This window comes from Mauremys mutica, chromosome 11, assembly GCF_020497125.1.
Source record: "Mauremys mutica isolate MM-2020 ecotype Southern chromosome 11, ASM2049712v1, whole genome shotgun sequence".
Taxonomy (NCBI): Eukaryota; Metazoa; Chordata; order Testudines; family Geoemydidae; genus Mauremys; species Mauremys mutica.
Window position 1 is genome coordinate 12,090,281 of NC_059082.1, and position 20,883 is coordinate 12,111,163.

The 20,883-nt window shown below is 47.7% G+C and overlaps 1 protein-coding gene and 1 non-coding gene across 2 annotated transcripts; one reads left to right on the plus strand and one right to left on the minus strand.

Moving 5' to 3' along the window:
* The first annotated feature begins 13,871 nt into the window (after nucleotides 1–13,871).
* Nucleotides 13,872–17,500, plus strand: LOC123344416 (F-actin-capping protein subunit alpha-2-like). The gene is made up of 2 exons (XM_044980601.1): nucleotides 13,872–14,008; nucleotides 16,530–17,500. Exon 2 carries the CDS (start codon nucleotides 16,565–16,567, stop codon nucleotides 17,432–17,434), a length of 870 nt encoding a protein of 289 aa, XP_044836536.1. The 5' UTR covers nucleotides 13,872–14,008; nucleotides 16,530–16,564; the 3' UTR covers nucleotides 17,435–17,500.
* On the minus strand, nucleotides 14,513–14,620 carry LOC123344776. Its single transcript, XR_006572656.1, has one exon. It is a non-coding gene; the product is annotated as a U6 spliceosomal RNA (small nuclear RNA).
* Nucleotides 17,501–20,883: the final 3,383 nt, after the last annotated feature.

Consider the following 20,883-nt stretch of genomic DNA (forward strand, 5'->3'; position numbering starts at 1 on the left):
ATGGAGCTGGGTCTTTCCCCATGCCAGGGAGCTGCGTTTGTGTGTCTGATTCTTGAGCTCACAGAATACTCCGTTGCTGCCCAGAACGCACTCCAGGAAACCCGAGCTATTGGCATTACTGAACTGCCATGATGGTGTCACCCATCTGTCCTGTCCTTGTCCCTTGTCCAAGCCCTCAGACTGGGCTACTGTTAGAAAGGGCCAGCACTAGTTATAAAAATCCTTCGACTGTAGCATTTCAATTCTATCCCTATTTTATTATGAAAAAATATGCACGTGCAAATAAAACTCCCTGTGCGTGTCTCATAGCTCTAGATCAAACTCGTGTTTGTGTCTATCAAAGTAATGTGTAAACACACAGCGCTTTATAGAAATCTCTGGGCTGTACAGTCTCTCGTTAAGGAGATGGTCACGTCCATCTATTTGAATAGAAAGGCAAGCTGGAACTTTCAAGCGTGTGCTTCAGATTATTTCTGGACCTAGAAAACCTCAACCTGGGAAAGTGTTTCTATTTGGGGCTGTGAAACTAGGCCACCTCTAAGATCAGTGACCTACATTTCTCAGGTTTGGGACTGCAGGCTAATGTAGCAATTGTCGTGCTCTGAGACTCTTCTGCTAATGTCCCTAAGCAGGGATGGGAATGGAGGAAATCAGTCTTAAAGGCAGGGGTGGCTCCAGGCACCAGCACGCCAAGCGTGTGCCTGGGGTGGCAAGCCAGGGGGGGTGCTCTGCTGGTCACCACAAGGGCGGCAGGCAGGTTGCCTTCGGCGGCATGCCTGCGGAAGGTCCGCTGGTCCCGCGGCTTTGGCGGACCTCCCGCAGGCAGGCCGCCGAATCCGCAGGACCGGGGACTTCCCGCAGGCAAGCTGCCGAAGGCAGCCTGCCTGCTGTGCTTGGGGTGGCAAAATACCTAGAGCTGCCCCTGCTTAAAGATATGGCTTAGTGAGCATATTGGGATGTGTTTAACTGGCTAATGAAAAATGATGAATTTCTCATGCTGCAGTTCTGTAGCTCCTCTGCCTCCTCCCCGCCCCCGCCCCCCAGTTGTGTGTGAATGCACAGAGGTAGTGGAGGGTGTCCTGTGTGGGTGATGAGTTGAAAAGGAGACAGTACCATGCCTGGGTCTTGCCAGTATCGCATCGCAATTCCTTTGCACAGCACACCTCTGCAGCAACCCTCCTCCTCAGTATTGCCAGCCCCAAGTATTCGAAGCACATGAGAATGCCTTAAAAAAAATCAAGTATCAGAGGGATAGCTGTGTTAGTCTGGATCTGTAAAAGCAGCAAAGAGTCCTGTGGCACCTTATAGACTAACAGAAAGCTCATGCTGCAAAACGTCTGTTAGTCTATAAGGTGCCACAGGATTCTTTGCTGCTTTTAAAAAATCAACAGGTTTTAAAAATAAATGCATTCGGGGGAGGGGAGGGTTCACGTTTTCAAACTTTTCTCTACAGCTATGAGGGCTAGACACCTACTTCAAAGAAACCTGAGATTCTCTCATAATCACTTAACTCCAGGAGCTGGGGCTGTAGGAAAAAAAGCATCAAAGAGCAGGAGATCACTTTACTGGCCATTAAAATGCAGTCATCTCTGGGGTGGAACTCGGGTGCTATTTTTCAGCCTGGACTCTACACACCAGTGTCTGTAGGCAAAGAAGGGAAGACTAATGCATGCAGTTGAAACTATGGAAGGGCAATCACCGAAGGCAGAATAATTACTAGACTAAGAATAGGCCCGGGCCCCCCGTTTTAATGACTCCTATACTACAGGTTTGTATTAATATTTGTGAAATCTAGTCCAGCTATTCTGTTAAAACACCGGACCCAAACAAACACAACCTGCAAGTGATTTATCCCCTGCCTGGGTTATTTATTTACTTTGCAAATGCCTCCACTCTTACCATTCAGCGGTGAAGTCCTAGCTCCCGGCGTTTTTAAGTGGAGCTTTCATGGTCATCAATTAAAATCAGTTTTAAAATGATGAATTCCTGCAGATTAATCCTAATGTGGTACAGTCTTCTTGATAAGCACTGATTTAATCAGATATCAATTAGCGTGCATCTTTAATGCCACAAGAGGAACTGCAAGATTCTGGGACAATTATCTATAAAAGAATAAGAGCTAGCTCTCATTTAGTGCTTTCCAGCCATTGATTTCGAGTGCTTTAAAAAGATAGACAAGCATCACACTATCCCCATTTAACAGATAGTGGAACAGCAGCACCAAGATGTTATCTGCCCGAGGTTACATGATGCGTATTTAAGGACCAGCTAATAGAGGTGGTCAGGAATTTTTGATCAATTTTTTTTCTATGGAAAAATGCAGCGTTTGCAAAATTGACATTGCAAGAAAACTTCCGTTTTGCCAAAATTTTCCAACTTTCCATCAAGAAAATAAAAATGTTGTTTCAAGTCAGGTTGACTCAAATTAAAATGTTTTGTGTCAGGTGTGTTCAGCTGAGCTGCCACTGCCCATACTGCAGCATGTTTTTTTTGGGGGTGTTGAACCACAGTAGTGCATCATGGGAGTCACATGATCACAGTGTATCCTGGGACATGTAGTCCAGCTGGGGAACCTGGCCAATAGAGGAGAATGGGAACATGAGGCAGCTGAACCACAAATCCCATGAGGCATCACACCAACTCAAAGGGACATAAATTAGTGTCAAACCTAACCAAAATAAAGCATTCTGACATTTCTGGAACATTTTTTGGAACTTTCTGTTGTATGAAAAATTGATATTTTTGTCCTGATTCAGGATGAAAAGAGATGTTAAAATAGGACAATTGCCTGTAGGATGAAAAAGCCAATTTTGTCCTGAAAACACATGTTGAAATATCAAATTTTCCTGCAGGATGGCAATTCTGATTTTTGAGGAGCTCTACTGGCCAGAGTAGGTGTTGCACAGCCCTCTACTGGGCAGAATTGGAACCGTACACATGCTGTGTACTGCTAACAACTCCAGTCTCTTGAGTGGCTCTTTGAGCAGTAAAGTCTCCACTGTTGCCCTGAAGTTCTGAGTGGCCAAACTCTGCAGCCTAATGACTACTGGTTGGGTTCATAGGAAGATACAGATTTTCTTACAGTGCTTGTGTGGTAGATGCTTGCTAATGCAGACTGTCATTCTTTTGTGTGAATCTCAAACTGTCTCCCCGCTCCTCACTTGTGGCTTAGAAGTAGGCTTGGAAGGATTTGATTTTTATCAGCAAGCATTTGTAAATATCAATTTCACTGTGTACACACAAACTGATGCAACCATATTTCTGTCCATAATTGAAATGTACAGATAGGCTAAGTAAGGGAAATGCTGCTTGAGAACTTAGGAGAGTTTGATTTAAGGCTACTTGTGTATATTTTGATAATTATTGACTCAGCCTCATCCACATTGCTGGTCCCCTCCATAAAATTTCCCACAACTATGAAAATTTAAATCAATTAGAAAAAAAAACCCTTTAACATCTTAATTTTGTGCAACAGTGACAAGAGAAAAATTGAAAAAAAATCCTTAAATAAACATTGATATTATGTTGAAATTATAAAAAAAAAAATTGAATTCTGCCAAGCCTACTTATTAATGAGATGAGACCAGTCCAAGACTTCATTATTTTTTTCCTCAGTGCATTATGAAATATTATAATAAATAATTAAAATGCCTGCTGTCAAAACAAATGCCCCAAGTCCACTTTGGCAATGCTGTGAAACATCATCCTTCTGGTTTTGTGGTTTGTTTATTATTGTGTATTGCATACTGCTCAGCAACTTACAGTGTCAAGTAATTGGCAACGAGTTTCCCAGTCGTTAGTTCAATTTAGTTAGGCTCTGATGACACAGAGAATGGTGACACCTGGTTGTGGAGAAAGTTTCAATCTGACCCTTGATGCAGTCAGAACAGTGGTTTGTTTCATACATATTTTTTTTTTGGAAAGAGATGCAGAGACGGAACAGTTACATAACAGTATCAGCTTCAAGTGCCTGGCTCTTTTGCAATGAGAGAATGTTCTTTTCATTCGGGTCTACAGCTTCCTATTGATAGAATATAGTGATATTTTAAATCACCTTGACTTTTTTTAGCCTTTTGCTCTCTTGAGCCACATGTTGCACCTTAAATCCTAGACGCTGCTCTCTTTATGCAGGTGCCAGCCATTTCTTTTGCTCCGCTTGGGCTCGGTGTAGTGGGCGTTCTGGATCACTGGCTCCATTGTTGACACAGTGGCACCAGAAACGTGGGAGTCAGGGGACTGAGTCAACAGCAGCAAACAAAACTTAGTGCTGGAAACGCAAAGCAAAGGTTCATATTGGTCCTGGGAGCATGAGGGGCTGGAAGCAATTAAAAGGCTCTTGTTGGAAAAGCAGCAGGTGTCTCTGACAAGACTCGTCAGCCCTTGCTCTCTCCCTGCCTTTTCACACCTTTGTTTCTCCATCTTTCACCCCACGTAGAAGCTACCTGGCATCAGCACTTGGCAGCTGCGGCCATCTCACCGCTATTACCCTTCATTTCAGACCCTTCACCTCTTGACACCTCCTTGATCACAGCACTCCCAAACCCTCATCACTGCAGTTTGCCTGCAGTGTTTGGTTTGCTGAAGAGGCAGAACTGATGAGAACAATGGGGCAAAGGGAATGGCAGCCAGCCAAGCTGCAATTTTCCCCCAAGCCAGCTACTTTCTCTTGAGAGGCAGCTCACTTTCCCATGCTGAAGTGGCTTCTGACGGTGAGGGCCCAGAGCCAGGAGCCATGTTGGAGGATTTGTTTTGTGTGAGGAGGGAGAAAACATACAGCCTCACACATGCCTGCAGGAGGCTCCTTCTCTTATGCCAGGCAGATAGTCTGAGTCATAAGCAGAGCGCAGCAAGGCCCAGCAATGTTGCCAACTCTCACAATTTTATTGCCAGTCTCCTGGAATCATAGACATGTAGGACTGGAAGGGACCTCGATAGGCGTCTAGCCCTGCCTCCTGCATTGAGACAGGACTAAGTATTATCTTCTAGACCAGCGTTTCTCAAACTGTGGTCCCCCAGGGTAAGCCCCAGGAATCCATGGGTCCTGCTGATCAACTCCTCCCCCTCCCTCCCAGTGCCTCCTGCATGCTGGGGAACAGCCGTTCAGCGGCCTGCAGGAGGCGCTGGCGGGGAGCGGGAGGAGGCGGGATGGGGTGCACTTGGGGGAGGGGGCAGAAAGAGGTGGGGAAGAGGAGGGGCAGGGCTGGCGTGGGGGTGGAGCCTTGGGGAAAGCGGTGGAGTGGGGGTTGGGGAGTCTGCAATAAATTTTAAATCAAAATGGGGGGTCCTTGGGTTGCTAAAGTTTGAGAACCCCTGTTCTAGACCAGTGTTTCCCAAACTTGGGCCACCGCTTGTGTAGGGAAAGCCCCTGGCAGGCCAGGCCGGTTTGTTTACCTGCTGCATCCACAGGTCTGGCTGATCGCGGCTCCCACTGGCCGCAGTTCGCTGCTCCAGGCCAATGGGAGCTGCTGGAAGTGGCGGTCAGTATGTCCCTCGGCCTGTGCTGCTTCCAGCAGCTCCCATTGGCCTGGAGCAGCGAACTGCAGCCAGTGAGAGCTGCGATCGGCCGGACCGGCGGACGCAGCAGGTAAACAAACCGGCCTGGCCTGCCAGGGGCTTTCCCTACACAAGCGGCGTCCCAAGTTTGGGAAACACTGCTCTAGACCATCCCTGACAAGTGTTTGTAAGACCTGTTCTTAAAAACCTCCAATAATAGATACCTCTCTAGGTAATTTGTTTTCCCTAATGTCTAACCTAAATCTCCCTTGCTGCAGTTTAAGCCCATTACTTCTTGTCCTATCCTCAGTGGTTAAAGAGCAATTTATCACCCTCCTCTTTATAACAACCTTTTACGTACTTAACGATTGTTATCAGGTTTTGGTATCAGGTATTACTTACTTAACAATTGTTATCTCTTCTCCAGACTAAACAAACCCATTTTTTTCCAATCTTTCCTCATAGGTCATGTTTTCTAGATCTTTAATGATTTTCGTTGCTCTCCTCTGGGACTTCCTCCAGTTTGTCCACATCTTCCTTGAAGTCTGGTGTCCAGCACTGGGCATAACACCCCAGCTGAGTCCTTATCAGTGTGGAGTTGAGCAGAAGAATTACTTCTCGTGGGTTGCTTACCACACTCCTGCTATTACATCCCAGATTGATGGTTGCTTTTTTTTGCAAGTGTTACACTGTTGACTCATCGTTAATTTGTGATCCACTATAACTCCCCGATCCTTTTCTGCAGTACGCCTTCTGAGGCAGTCCTTTCCCATTTTGTATTGGTGCAAGTGATTAGTCCTTTGTAAGTGACGTGTAGTACTCTGCATTTGTTCTTATTGAATGTCACCCTATTTATTTCAGGCCATTTCTCCAGTTTGTCAAGATCACTTGGAATTCTAATCCTGTCCTCCAGCTTGCATCCTCTCCCAGCTTGGTATTCTCCACAAACAGTGTACTTTCTATGCCATTATACACATAACTTCTGAAGATATTGACTAGAACTCGACCCTGGCCAGATCCCGACTCGATATGCCCTTCCAGCTTGACTGAGAATCATTGATAACTATTCTCTGTGTATAGTTTTCCAACCAATCGTGCGCCCACCGTATGCTAGGTTAGTCTAGGCTATTTTCCCTAGTTTATTTATGAGAAGGTCATGTGAGACAATATCAAAAGCCTTACTAAAGTTGAGATATATTACATCTACTTTGGGTGTGTTTCTTAAAGCCCCAGCTCCTGGAGCCATGTGATTATGTGAGACTGTCATTTTTTTTTTTGGTCAAAAAAGCTAAGTTCCTTGTGGTTGTAGGAAAAGGCTTGAAAATCTGGCTCTGAATAGTTAAAAAGAACAGATGGGAAAGAAGAAGAACCAACATTTATAATTTTAAAAAAATCTCATGATTTTTAAGCCACTCATAATTTTTGGGGGCCAGACTCATGGCTTTTGAACACATGGGGCTGGCAATACGGCAGTCTTAATAAGGGACAGATGAGTATCTTTCCCCTGGTCATCTTCCCTGCTGATTGAATCACAGAATATCAGGGTTGGAAGGGACCTCAGAAGGTCATCTAGTCCAGCCCCCTGCTCAAAGCAGGACCAATCCCCAGACAGATTTTTGCCCCAGATCCCTAAATGGCTCCCTCAAGGGTTAAGCTCACAACCCTAGGTTTAGCAGGCCAATGCTCAACCCACTGACACATCCCTCTGGAGCTCTGAAATGGTTTTCGCAACAGGTGCATTCTGGGATACAGTGGGACGGATTAGGGAAATTTGATCTTCCCTCTAGCCTCCGGGATGTATCCCACAATCCACTGGGAAAACTGGCTAGCATGCCTGAAAGCAGGGCAAGGAGCTCTGGGATACCTGTCCGCATTACAGTTAGGGTGAGCAGACAGCAAATGTGAAAAATCGGGACGGGGGTGGGAGGGTAGTAGGAACCTATATAAGAAAAAGACCCCAAAATTGGGACATCTGGTCACCCTAATTACAGTTGATGCAAGACATAGCTGAGAGCACACACAACGGGCTGGGTTACATTGATGTAAGCTGTATCAGTGCAGTTTTTGTGCCTAGACGAGCCCTCCCCACTTTGATGAGGACCAGGAGTGGGGGAGAATTTGTCTTCAGCTGATACGTGAAGTATTGGCTGCTGTGGAAGGTGGGATGCCAGTCTGGACATCCCAATGGTCTGGGACCACTCCTAAGCTCCTGGGTTTGGTGCTTTTAATTTGAGCTGGATTGTGTGGCTTGGGCCGGTCTCGGCGGTTCACTGCAATGCTACAACTAGCTGGGAATGAGCCCAACTGCTCTCAGCGTTGGGTGTTCTGTGAATATCACCCTTTTGCCACCCTGGGAAAGAGCCAGCAGCTGTTTTCCAGCAATGATAGAGTGGTCATAACATAGCCAGGGAGCAGAGCACAAGTCTGGCGGCCGGCTGGCCTGGGTTCAGTTTCTGGCTCAGTCACTAACTTGCTGTGTGACTTGGGGCCAGTTACTTGGGATGAAGTGTTCCAACTCGGGTGCCTGACTTTAGGCACTCAGTATTTTGATATTTAAATAAGTCGTTCTCAGAGGTGCAGAGCACCTGCCGCTCCCACTGAAATTCAGGCTCTATATTTAGGCATCTATATATGGATTTAGGTGCTTTAGGAATGGAAATTTTGGCTAAAACCCCTCTGGGCCTCAGCATCTTCCATCTGTACAATGAGGGTAATGATATTGATCCCCCCCCCCCGGTAGAGTGCTTGGAGATCCAGATGTGAGAAGCGCTGTGCACGTTCTAAGGGGAGTGTGTATTTCGTAAGGTACCTATGGCATTTAGGAACCCAAGTCCCATGGACACTCAGTAGGACTTCCACTATTAATGCCTGAGGTACTTCTGAAAATCTCTAAAGAGACTAGTTTCAGGCCTCGTACCTCATTGCCATAGCAGCAGTGAGAGCACTTTGCTGGGATGCCGGCCTGACCTTTCCCACCCCCGCCACACCAATCAATGAATAAGCTGGAGTTCTCCAGCCCAGGCTGCAAGCTGCCAATGGAACTTGGCCTCTCTTTGCTCCGGTGCTCTCCATACATAAGGCAGGGTGATTCTCTGTTCCAGAATTAGCATGACTTCAAGGAGGGCATCCTGACACTTGAGTGGCTGGTTGAACTCATTTCTGGGCAGAGGTGAGTGGCAGATCCTGCTGGCTTCTCTTCAAGGAACATCCCAACAGACTGCCTTGTTCTGTTTCCTTTCCCTTCAAGGAACCGGCTGAGCCTGTCAGGTAGCTATCAAATGCCAGCTCCTCCGGGACTTGTTAAAATACTTCATCAATGCCCCTCTTCCTCTGCAGAGCTGCCCTTTCACTCATCTGGTCTGTTGCTACCTGACTTGGATCGCTTCGGGAGAAAGGTTTCCATAGTGATCTCGGATTCAGCTCAGCCAAAAAAAAAAAAAAAATCCAGCTTCTGTATCTTAAGTGTTTCTTTTAAAGGACCCAATGTGCGGCCAGCCAAGGCCAGGGGTCACCCACATTCAGCAAGGCAGGTTTGTGTCGCCAAGACAGTTCGGTTGTCTGCCAATTCGTGCTGCTTCCTTGCTTCTCCTTACCTCTTCACTGTGCCTTTTATGCCCGGGTAAAATGGTCAGGTGTTAGTAGTATTAAAAACACCTCTCTGTAAAATGTCAATCTGCCTTTCCAAAGGGATTTGTTTGCAGTGCTAATCTAAACTGTGCTGTCCAATGTCAGAAGTGGCTGTATAATGAGGATCTGTCAGAAGCCCTAATTGGATGGGTATTCAAAAATTTTTTTGTTTGTTATTGTTGTTTTATCCTTGGGACTCTGTTTTCGCAGCGATTCTCATTAGCTTTGAAAATTTAATCTTCTTTTAAAGTACAAGCTTAGTGCCCCTCGCGAGCTGCTCAGAGGCACAACAGCTACTGGTACCTTGCATGATAGCTCTTTGAATTCCCCCTGCAGTTAGAGAGACGATCCTCAGGCAGGATCTCAGCAGGAGCAATGAGTGCAATTTCTGTCCGTATCCAGGGCTCTTGATACCAAAGGGAAGTCTAAATATCACAGGGAAAGCAAACCAAACCTCTCTGAAGAAGCAAGTTGCAGTCTTGACTCCACCGGCTGCAGAGCAGCAGCCAGACTCCCTCTCCAGTGGGGCATAAATGCACGTGATGCTGCCACGTCTTGTATTCATTTCATTGAGAGGGAAGGGAAAGGGATTTCTGAGTACTCAAAGTAAAAGCTAAGGTTTGGTCCCATTGTCAAGGGCAATAGGGTAAGTATGGTGGTGGAGAGAGATGGGGAATGGGCAGGAGGAAGACCGTGGAGGACAGACCGTGCCATGCACAGCAGGCATCAGATGCATATTTCTAAGACTCCCATCGGTAAAGTATTTGGCCACCAGGGAAAGGTGAAGATAAAAAGGTCATTCCCAGATGGGCAGCAGCCATTACACCTGCTGTGATATTTACTATGCCATTGTTATAAGAGCCGGAGTCTGCAATAATCATCTTGATAATATAATAGTTGTTAATAAATGGCAAAGACTTGGCAACCTTACCATGCTGTACAAATCTCCTGGTCTCTTCTAAATGGGCAAGGATCCTTCCTCCGCTCTCTGAAACAGCCTCCCTGGGCTTCATTAGCTTCCCAACTTTGATCAAACCCTCTCTCTTCCCTAGTCTGGACTGTGACAATGTCTAACTCCCATGTCTACACTCTGGGAAGAAGCTGTGGCTGAGAACGGGTGCAGAAGAATATGGTTTAAATGCAGAGGTGGCCACAGACAAATATGAAATGCTATTTCATTTCAGAAATCAGAGCTGAGCAATCCTTAAACCAACTCAACCCAAATCATACCCCCTGTTGTCCATCAGACATATCCACTGCATTGCTGTCTGCCTTAGCCCCATCTCATTCCCAGATACTCCGTCCAGCACATAGCACAACCTGCATTACATAGCTGGTATCCACGGACCTAGACGGTAATTGATTATGAAGTCCCCAGGTCACTTGTCTCTGAGGGGCTGTACAGACAGGCTCCTACACACCGCTCCATTGTGCACCAAATGCTTTGTAACAGAAAGACCTCTCAAAGGGTTTATGCCTCCATATGAAATAATGTCAAAACGTGCTATATAAATGAGCCCTCTCTGATGTTCTTGCCTAAAAAAATGGACAGCAGATGATTTTTTTAAAACATTCAGGTTTTCCAAACCAGCTTTTTATTGCATTTTTTAATTACAATCTCAAGAGTGCCATAAAAAAAACCCACATCACAGATGCAATTGTTTCCATTACCTAGTTCACAATAAAAACCCACCGATAAATGGAACAGACACCCCACCCCGATCAGCCTCGTTTGTCCCCTCCCTCACACAGACTAATAAAGGACCCACAGTGTTAATAAATCCGTTAGCCAAGAAATGGTTTCTGTTCTGACACCCATGTAACACCTTCTCTTCCCCGTCTCTATCCCTAATTGCATTTCATTTAACACACGTAATTACCGAAATGACTTCTTCCAAAAATAAACTGTGGGGTATTCAGAGCCGCCTCGCTTCTCAGCATTAGGGTTGTTTTCAGCCAAGAAATCTGTGCCTTTCAGCTCTCTCTTGGCAAGCTCAGGTGCAGGCCAAGGCACTCGTGATTCTTCCCCACCAATACAGTCCTGGAAAAAGAGCTAGAAAAACCAGGAGCTGGAGCAGGTGCGACACAATGGTTACAAACCATGATGTTTGCTGTGTCATTAAGCATTTGTTGTGGTGCCTTAAGTCAGCAACCTCAACAATTCATCAGGTCTCAAGCCAGAAATAAAGGTGCTGGAGGAAATCAGGCCATGGTAATGTCCCCAAACTAAAGAGCTAACATGCATGACAATAAATTCAGTGGATTGAGGTTTACCAGATGGCTATGAACATGCGTGGGGGCTGACACAACAGTTCTCACACCGACGGGTGGCCCAGATGGCCGCCCATGGACTTTAATCAGTTGTCCCATGCAATTCTACAAAGACCCCTTAAATGAAAATTTTCCAACCGGGGTTTCTAAAAATCAGGGTCCAAAGGCCCCTTCCCCAGTCTTTAAAATGGAGGTGCAATCTTCACACACTGTGGGTAAAATCAAGGCTCCGTTGAAATCAGTGGGAGCTTTATCACTGAGTTCAATCGGGCCAGGATTTCACCGTGTGTGCAGGGGCGGCTCTAGGTATTTTGCTGCCCCAAGCACGGCAGGCAGGCTGCCTTCGGCAGCTTGCCTGCGGGAGGTCCCCGGTCCTGCGAATTTGGCGGCAGCCTGCAGGAGGTCCGCTGAAGCCGCGGGACCAGCGGACCCTCCACAGGCATGCCGCCAAAGGCAGCCTGCCTGCCGCCCTCACAGTGACCGGCAGAGTGCCCCGCCCCCGTGGCTTGCCACCCCAGGCACGTGCTTGGCATGCTGGTGCCTGGAGCCGCCCCTGTGTGTCTGTGTGTCCCAGTATGAATTGGCTTCTCAGTGCAAGATGCAGCACTGCATGCTCTGACCCTGTAGTTTTTGTAGCCTCTGCATTAAAGGTAAGGGTGGCTGCAAACTGGTCCACTGTTTTGAAAACTGGGAATAACTGTAAGGCTCCTGGCCCCAGGGTCCTTGGTTGAACAAAATTCGTCTGCCCTCGAGTTATGTGCATGTCCAGAAACAGAGGAGCTTCAAGACTGCCTTGCTCAACTCTCCTCTCGAATTTGCAATTGAAGCCTTCCAGACTGGTGCTTAACAGCCTCTGTAACGCTGATCACAGATGGAGCGTACATGCCACATTATTGAAGTTGAAGGGCACAGCTTAGTTTCTGGGGAATAATAGAATGAGAGAGACCAGCTAGATTTTTTTTTAAATGTTCTGTTCCTTCAAGGGTGCTGTTGAACATATAACACCCAACCACCCCCGTAACTAATTCATTATTATGAGCCAAGCGGGTGCCTCTAAAATCAAATGGGGGTAGAAATGATGGATGTTTAGTGCCATTACTTTCAATAGTTTTATACAATATTTGGATCATTGGTATTCCTCCAAACCAAGAGGAGAGAGCCAAAGCTAGATGAATGTATTAGCATTAAAAGCCATTCATGGGGCCTGGCCAGGTCTGCCTAGCAGATGGCGGCCCTTATGTTTTGGCATCGCACCCATATGGAAGACTAACATGCAGTCCAGGAATAGAATGGGTTATTTCTCCTCTTCCTAGCAATCTCCAATCCAAAGGCTCTTTCAAGTCAAGCAAGTTCATCTGGAACTTGTACAGCAGGGTGCTATAAGACTGAGGGTCCAGGCAAAATATATTTATTTTTTGTAGTTAAACTGGAAGCCTAAATTGCAACACTTCCTTGAAAGCAGCATGTCAGGTTTTTGATTGTGCCATTTAAAAGGCCATATAAACACACGCAAAGCCTGTCGGGTTCAAATCAGCCAGAGGCCACATAGGAACATGGAGTGTTACTTCAGCCTCATCTCGAGTGGGGCCTTCTCCAAACAACCCTGCAGCTGGATACATCCCACCGTGACCAGCAAGCTTTAGTCACTGGAGACTCAGAACTGGCATAGCAGGGGGTGTTGCACTTCTGTCCATTCCCTGTCTGTACCTAGTTCCAGGGCCGGCTCCAGAGGTTTTTCTGCCCCAAGCAGCGCCCCCCACCCCCCAAAAAAAAGCCGCGATCGCGATCTGCAGCAATTCAGCGGGAAGTCCTTCGCTACGACCGGGAGTGAGGGACCCTCCGCCGAATTGCTGCCGAATATCTGGACCTGCCGCCCCTCTCCTGGAGTGGCCACCCCAAGCACCTGCTTGCTAAGCCAGCCCTGCCTAGCTCCATCAGGGCTTCTTATTCATGACCACTTCAAATGATAGGGGCAGATCCTGAGCTGGTATAAATTCACTGGCGCTAGGTCTGGTTGCACCAGCTGAGGATCTGGTCCACACCCTGTTCTTTTTTGGTGAATGCAGTGACAATCGTGTTTGTTACTGTACGGTTCCTGGAAGAGGTGACGGTTTCTGCAGCTGAGTGCTAACCAAGGTGTACAATATTTTAATTTCAGGGCATCAAACCCCTTATGACTGTATTCAGTCAGCCAAACCTCTGCTCCCACTGACACCAAGTAAGGATTGCTGCATGTGGCCCTTTAACCAGTATGCTGCACTGTACATTAGGGTCCAGGAGATGTTACTCCAAAGATGTGTCTAATAGTGAAATTGCTCCAAGGACCTAGAAACACACTGGTCTATCCAGCCCCCAGGAACCACGGTGGTGGTGAACTCCTTCCATGCTGGCTGGGTGTGTGGGCTGCGAGGGGGCGGCAGGCAGGGTTAGGGTTGGGACTGGGTAGCTCACACTCCCTGGGAGTTTCCATTCCCGGCAGGCTCACTCCCAGGGAGCAGGCTCTGGATGATGTCGCCCTGTTTCCCTCCTAGAGCGCAGGTTGGTATCTCCCCGTTGCCATGGGAACCTGCTGTTTTGGAATCCTGCTTCCAGAGGTGCAGCAGCAGGAGCTGAGCAGGTAACGGCTCAGGCCGTGCCCCCGCTCTGCAGCGCCCTGCTGCCCTGTGCCAGGGTGGGGAGGGGGCGGCCTGAGGGTCGGGGTCACTGTAGCCTGTCTGTGGAGCAGGGTATTGTTTAGGGACGGGAGGATTTCTTGCCGTATTGTCCTTTGTTCTGTATTGCTGGGGTTAGTGCTAGCTGGGAAGGTGGGGGCAGTTTGGGGGTCTGGAGAGTGCTGCTGCTGTTTCCTGGCTGGCTGTGTGCTAGGGCAGGAGCTCAGTCAAAGCTCACCCTTATCTTCCACGGGGTGAGCTTTATTATTGTCACCCTTGGGAAGGACCAAGGTGGAGATGATTCTCTCAACAGAAAAAAATAGATTGTTAGGGTTGGAAGGGATGTCAGGAGATCTAGTCCAACCCCCTGCTCAAAGCAGGACCAATCCCCAAATGGCCCCCTCAAGGATTGAACTCACAACCCTGAGTTTAGCAGGCCAATGCTCAAACCACTGAGCTATCCTACCCCCAAAAATATGGAACGCTTCACGAATTTGTGTGTCATCCTTGCGCAGGGGCCATGCTAATCTTCTCTGTATCGTTCCAATTTTAGTATATGTGCTGCCGAAGCTGTGCAGTGGCCTATGGGAAGCTGAGCGACAGGAAGGCTGTTAGGGGAAGGTAGCCACTGAGACATTCCCAAGGTGATAAAACAAGGTTGAAAACCAACAAGATCTAAGGGGGGGAAGGGGGAATGAGATTACTGGGGAATCCTGCATGTTTGGCCAGAGACAAGTGCAGATGATTTACCCTTGTGCTGAACCTTCTTTGACCCTACATGGTACAAGATACTGGTATGTGTTCTATGAGTAACAAAGCTTTGGCGCGCTGCAGTTACTAGATGGGAAAACAAACCATGGAGAAAACCCTCACTCAAAGCTGTGGCAATGCTGGAGTGAGTTTCATGAACGGTTGGGGTGGCCTGTACAGAACCTAGACTTCAGAAGCAAGATGTTCAACGTCAGCTGTAAGGATAAGCTCACTTCTGTCAGTCACACATTTATCACCACCTAGAGAAGCTCGTTGGGAATGAATGCAACCCGGCTGCTTGCCATCAGGACCTGCTGGGGACACAGTCACACAAACAGCTTTGTCACCTAACAGCAGATCAGGCAGCCAAGAACAGCCAGGAACCAAGTCCCATAGAAAATGGTTTCAAGCATTGGAGGCCACATGATCACAGAGTATTACTGGAGCAGATTATGTGGTCACTTGGCCAAAGCCTATGAGGGTCGACAGGCAAGAAACAGGTTCAGCAACCAAAGGGACCTAGAGGCTTGGTATAGCTTCCAGTGAACTGCAGCCAATATTTGGTGGAGGAAGTGAGGCTGGGCCAGGAGCACAGGGCAAATGCTGTAAGGAGCTGGTTTTGCCTCCCGTCCATGAACCCAGGGCTGTGTGCAGGCTTCCTGGGTACAGGGTCAAATCCTTGGAATGACTGTGAACCGTGGTGTCTTCATTGGTGGCCTGTATTATGTTGCTTCCGGCCTGAAACCTGCCATGTACAGCGCCGGTAGCGGCTGCTTTGTAGAACTGCCTGGGACACATGATTAAAGCCTACGGGAGCTGCCAGGAAGCAGGATAAATACAGGTGACTGTAAATTCAGAGAATCCTCCACAGTCCTGTACTGGCTTCACAGGAGGAGGTTTCCTCCAACGATCAACATTTCCTTCAGGCTGCTGCATCTTATTTTAGTCATTGCCCAATGGCATAAGGTTTTACACTATCAAATATTAAGGGGGGGTACCAAGGAGCAGTGCTCTAGTTCCCCCTGGCACCTTAATAAAGCTAAAGCATTTTTGTCCCTGATAAATTACGCTAGTTTTACACTCAGTCAATGCTCCAGCTGCAGCCCATGTGAGGAGCTTATTTTTGGAATCATTAAATGTCATGATTGGCGCTAGGGGAGAAAGTTCATCCTGGTCAGGGATCACATCAGTTTTTTTGATTAAAATCTGGGGGCTCCTGAAAAAGACGAGCTGCTTCTGACCACAGCCTGCCCCCATTGTTGGGCACTGTTGCTGGTAGCGTAGGGGTGTGACATGTGCTATAAGTTAGGAGAAGGCAGATGCAAGTGGGGTTATTTGGGCTCCCCCAGCGGAATAACCCCACTCTGTGGGTGGCCCTCAGGATACACCTGTAACAGTTGTAGAGATTTCCTAAGCCCGAATCTCAAGATGTGGTGAGATCCACAGTGAAAAACTGATTGGGGACAGCTGGATACATGAGACTCTCTTGTGACTCTACTGGAATTGTGGAAGCCCAGCTCTGTTTGCTGTAAGTAAGAGATCTTCAGTGTGGATTGGAGTTGGGAATTGGAGGCCATGTAGTGACCCCTGGGCGGTACCTGAGGTAAGGGTGGCTGTAGCCTGCTCCATTATGTGTGGCAAATTGCCTATGTAGCCTGCAGCTGGGCAAAATTTAGATGCCCTTGGTGTATTGCCTGGAAAGCTAATAATTGTCATGTCCTTTTGCTTTTCCTTCAGGTGAGGTGGATCCAGTATCCTCGAGCCCCACGACCATGGACAGAATGACTAGGGAACAGCCCCTGTCCAGACAAGAGAAGGTGAAGATTGTGAGCAGTCTCTTGAAGCAGGCCCCGCCTGAAGAATTCTGCGAGGCCTTCAGCGATCTGCGCCTGCTGGTGGGTGATGACAGCCTGATGTGCCAGGAAGCTGCCTCCCTCTGTGCCCTGCACAACAAGCTCCACTTCACTCCAGTCAAGAGGAAGGAGTGTGAGGTGCTGCTGACCCGCCACAACGAGCTGGAGGAAAAACACTTCCTTGACTCCCAGAGACAGGTCTCTTTCAAATTTGACCACCTGAGGAAAGAGGCAAGTGAGTTTCAGGCTCACCCACAGGAAGATGAGAAAGGTGAGGCATGGAGAAGGGCCCTCTATGAGAGCCTGAAAGCATACGTCAGCAGCCACTATCCTGGGGGAATTTGCAGTGTCTTCATCAAGGATACAGCAATCCGGAAAATCCTCATCGCCTGCATTGCGGGTCGTCTCCACCGGCCCTCAGCTTTCTGGAATGGCCTGTGGAAATCAGAGTGGACTTTCACCTTGACTCCCACTTCCACTTCCACCCAGGTGACTGGGACCATCATGGTGCAGGCTCACTACTTTGAAGATGGCAACATACACTTGACAGTGTGCAAGGATGTGGCAGAGAGTCTGCCTGTCACCACGGAGACTCAAACCTCCCAGGACTTTGTGAAACTGCTGGAGGATGCAGACAACCAGTTCCAGGATGGGCTGATGGAAGAATACCGGAGGATGAGCGATACCCACTTGAAGGCTTTCCGAAGACAGCTGCCCATCACCCACAGCATGATCAACTGGGAGAAAATAGTGACAGCTAAGATAGTGAAGGCACCTGCTGTCCAGTGAAAGGCCAGTTTGTATGGGATATCTGAATAAAGTGTTCAGGGAAGGGAGAAAGTACTAAATATCCTATAAAATAAATAGAGAAAAGAAAAATTGAAAAAAAAAATCAGAGAAAACGAAGGCCAGAAGAGTTCTGTGGTGTCAAGAGCCAGGGCGCTCTCCTGGGGGTTGGGAGATCCAAGTGGAGGTGTTCTGCTGACCACAGGATAAGTGCTCACATAGATCTATAAGCAGTCACATTGTGTGTCAGCTTGTTGATAAAGTGGAGGGAGTTCTAAGAAGAGCAACCAAATTGATGAGTGGACTTCAGAGAGAGAGTGTGATTTAATGATAGAGCACTGGACAGCACATGCCCTCTGTCTCCCCACCTCTCAGGCTCTTCAATGCACAAGACCCTAGTTACATAGTACCACCCGTTCTCAGGGACTAGTGTATTAGCATATCCTAACTTAAACAGTCTCTCTTCCCAATCCCTCAGTGGGACATGGTTCTTCCTTTCTGTGGCCTGGCTGCTTTGCCCTTTCAAGCCATCTCTCTCTCCTCAGCCTCCTACCAGACAAATACAGTTTCTCAGTCTCCCACTAGATAAACACAATTCCTCCTTCCCAAAGTCTGGTCTTCAGTCGTCCACAGCCAAACATACAACCTCAGCCTCTCCAGCTTGTTCCCCGAATCATAGAATATCAGGGTTGGAAGGGACCTCAAGAGGTCATCTAGTCCAACCCCCTGCTCAAAGCAGGACCAAACCCCAACTAAATCATCCCAGCCAGGGCTCTGTCAAGCCTGACCGTAAAACCTCTAAGGAAGGAGATGCCACCACCTCCCTAGGTAACCCATTCGAATGTCGAATAGAGGGGAATAATCACTTCCCTCGATCTGCTGGCAATGCCCCTACTTATACAGCCCAAAATGATGTTCGCCTTCTTGGCAACCAGGGCACACTGTTGACTCATATCCAGCTTCTCGTCCACTGTAACCCCTAGGTCCTTTTCTGCAGAACTGCTGCCTAGTCACTCGGTCCCCAGCCAGTAACAGTGCATGGGATTCTTCCGTCCTAAGTGCAGGACTCTGCACTTGTCCTTGTTGAACCTCATCAGATTTCTTTTGGCCCAATCCTCTAATTTGTCTAGGTCCCTCTATATCCTGTACCTATCCTCCAGCGTATCTACCACTCCTCCCATTTAGTGTCATCTGCAAACTTGCTGAGGGTGCAGTCCACCTCATCCTCCAGATCATTAATGAAGATATTGAACAAAACCTGCTGCAGGACTGACCCTTGGGGCACTCTGCTTAATATCAGCTGCCAACTAGACATGGAGCCATTGATCACTACCCGTTGAGCCCAACGATCTAGCCAGCTTTCTATCCATCTTATAGTTCATTCATCCAGCCCATACCTCTAACTTGCTAGCAAGAATACTATGGGAGACTGTATCAAAAGCTTTGCTAAGGTCAAGGAATAACACATTCACTGCTGTCCTCTCATCCACAGAACCAGTTATCACAACACAGAAGGCAATTAGGTTAGTCAGGCATGACTTGCCCATGGTGAATCCATGCTGACTGTTCCTGATCACTTTCCTCTCCTCTAAGTGCTTCAGAATTGATTCCTTGAGGACCTGCTCCATGATTTTTCCAGGGATTGAGATGAGGCTGACTGGCCTGTAGTTCCCCGGATCCTCCTCCTTCCGTTTTTTTAAAGATGGGCACTACATTAGCCTTTTTCCAGTCATCTGGGTCCTCCCCTGATAGCCATGAGTTTTCAAAGATAATGGCCAATGACATCTGCAATCACATCCGCCAACTCCTTTAGCACTCTCAGATGCAGTGCATCCGGTCCCATGGACTTGTGCTCATCCAGCTTTTCTAAATAGTCCTGAACCACTTCTTTCTCCACAGAGGGCTGGTCACCTCCTCCCCATACTGTGCTGCCCAGTGCAGTAGTCTGGGAGCTGATCTTGTTCGTGAAGACAGAGGCAAAAAAAGCATTGAGTACATTAGCTTTTTCCACATCCTCTGTCACTAGGTTGCCTCCCTCATTCAGTAAGGGGCCCACATTTTCCTTGACTTTCTTCTTGTTGCTAACATACCTGAAGAAACCCTTCTTGTTACTCTTAACATCTCTTGATATCTGCAACTCCAAGTGTGATTTGGCCTTCCTGATTTCACTCCTGCATGCCTGAGCAATATTTTTATACGCCTCCCTGGTCATTTGTCCAATCTTCCACTTCTTGTACGTTTTTTTGTGTGTGTTTAAAATCAGCAAGGATTTCACTTAAGCCAAGCTGGTCGCCTGCCATATTTACTATTCTTTCTGCACATCGGGATGGTTTGTTCCTACAACCTCAATAAGGATTCTTTAAAATACAGCCAGTTCTCCTGGACTCCTTTTCCCCTCATGCTATTCTCCCAAGGGATCCTGCCCATCAGTTCCCTGAGGGAGTCAAAAAGTCTGCTTTTCTGAAGTCCAAGGTCCGTATTCTGCTGCTCTCCTTTCTTCCTTGTGTCAGGATCCTGAACTCAACCATCTCACGATCACTGCCTCCCAGGTTCCCATCCACTTGATTCCCCTACTAATTCTTCCCGGTTTGTGAACAACAGGTCAGGAAGAGCTCTGCCCCTAGTTGGTTTCTTTAGCACTTGCACCAGGAAATTGTCCCCTACACTTCCCAAAAACTTCCTGGATTGTCTGTGAATCACTGTATCGCTCTCCCAGCAGATATCAGAGTGATTGACGTCTCCCATGAGAACCAGGGCCTGTGATCTAGTAACTTCTGTTAGTTGCTGGAAAAAAGCCTCGTCCACCTCATCCCCCTGGTCTGGTGGTCTATAGCAGACTCCCACCACGACATCACCCTTGTTGCTCACACTTCTAAACTTAATCCGGAGACACTCAGGTTTTCCTGCAGTTTCATACCAGAGCTCTGAGCAGTCATACTGCTCTCTTACATACAATGCAACTCCCCCACCTTTTCTGCCCGCCTGTCCCTCCTGAACAGTTTAGATCCATCCATGACAATACTCCAGTTATGTGATTTATCCCACCTCTGTTATTCCAATCACATCATAATTCCTTGACTGTGCCAGGACTTCCAGTTCTCCCTGCTTGTTTCCCGGGCTTCTTGCATTTGTGTATAGGCACTTAGAGATAACTCGCTGATCATCCTGCTTTCTCAGCATGAGGCAGGAGTCCTCCCCTCTTGCGCTCTCCTGCTCAGGCTTTCTCCTGGTATCCCACTTCCCCACTTATCTCAGGGCTTTGGTCTCCCTTCCCCTGGTGAACATAGTTTAAAGCCCTCCTCATTAGGTTAGCCAGCCTGCTTGCGAAAATTCTCTTCCCTCTCTGTTAGGTGGAGCCCGTCTCTGCCTAGCACTCCTTCTTGGAACACCATCACACCATCTTGTCCCTTTAGAGCTGTGTTTCTCAAACTTGGGACGTCGCTTGTGTAGGG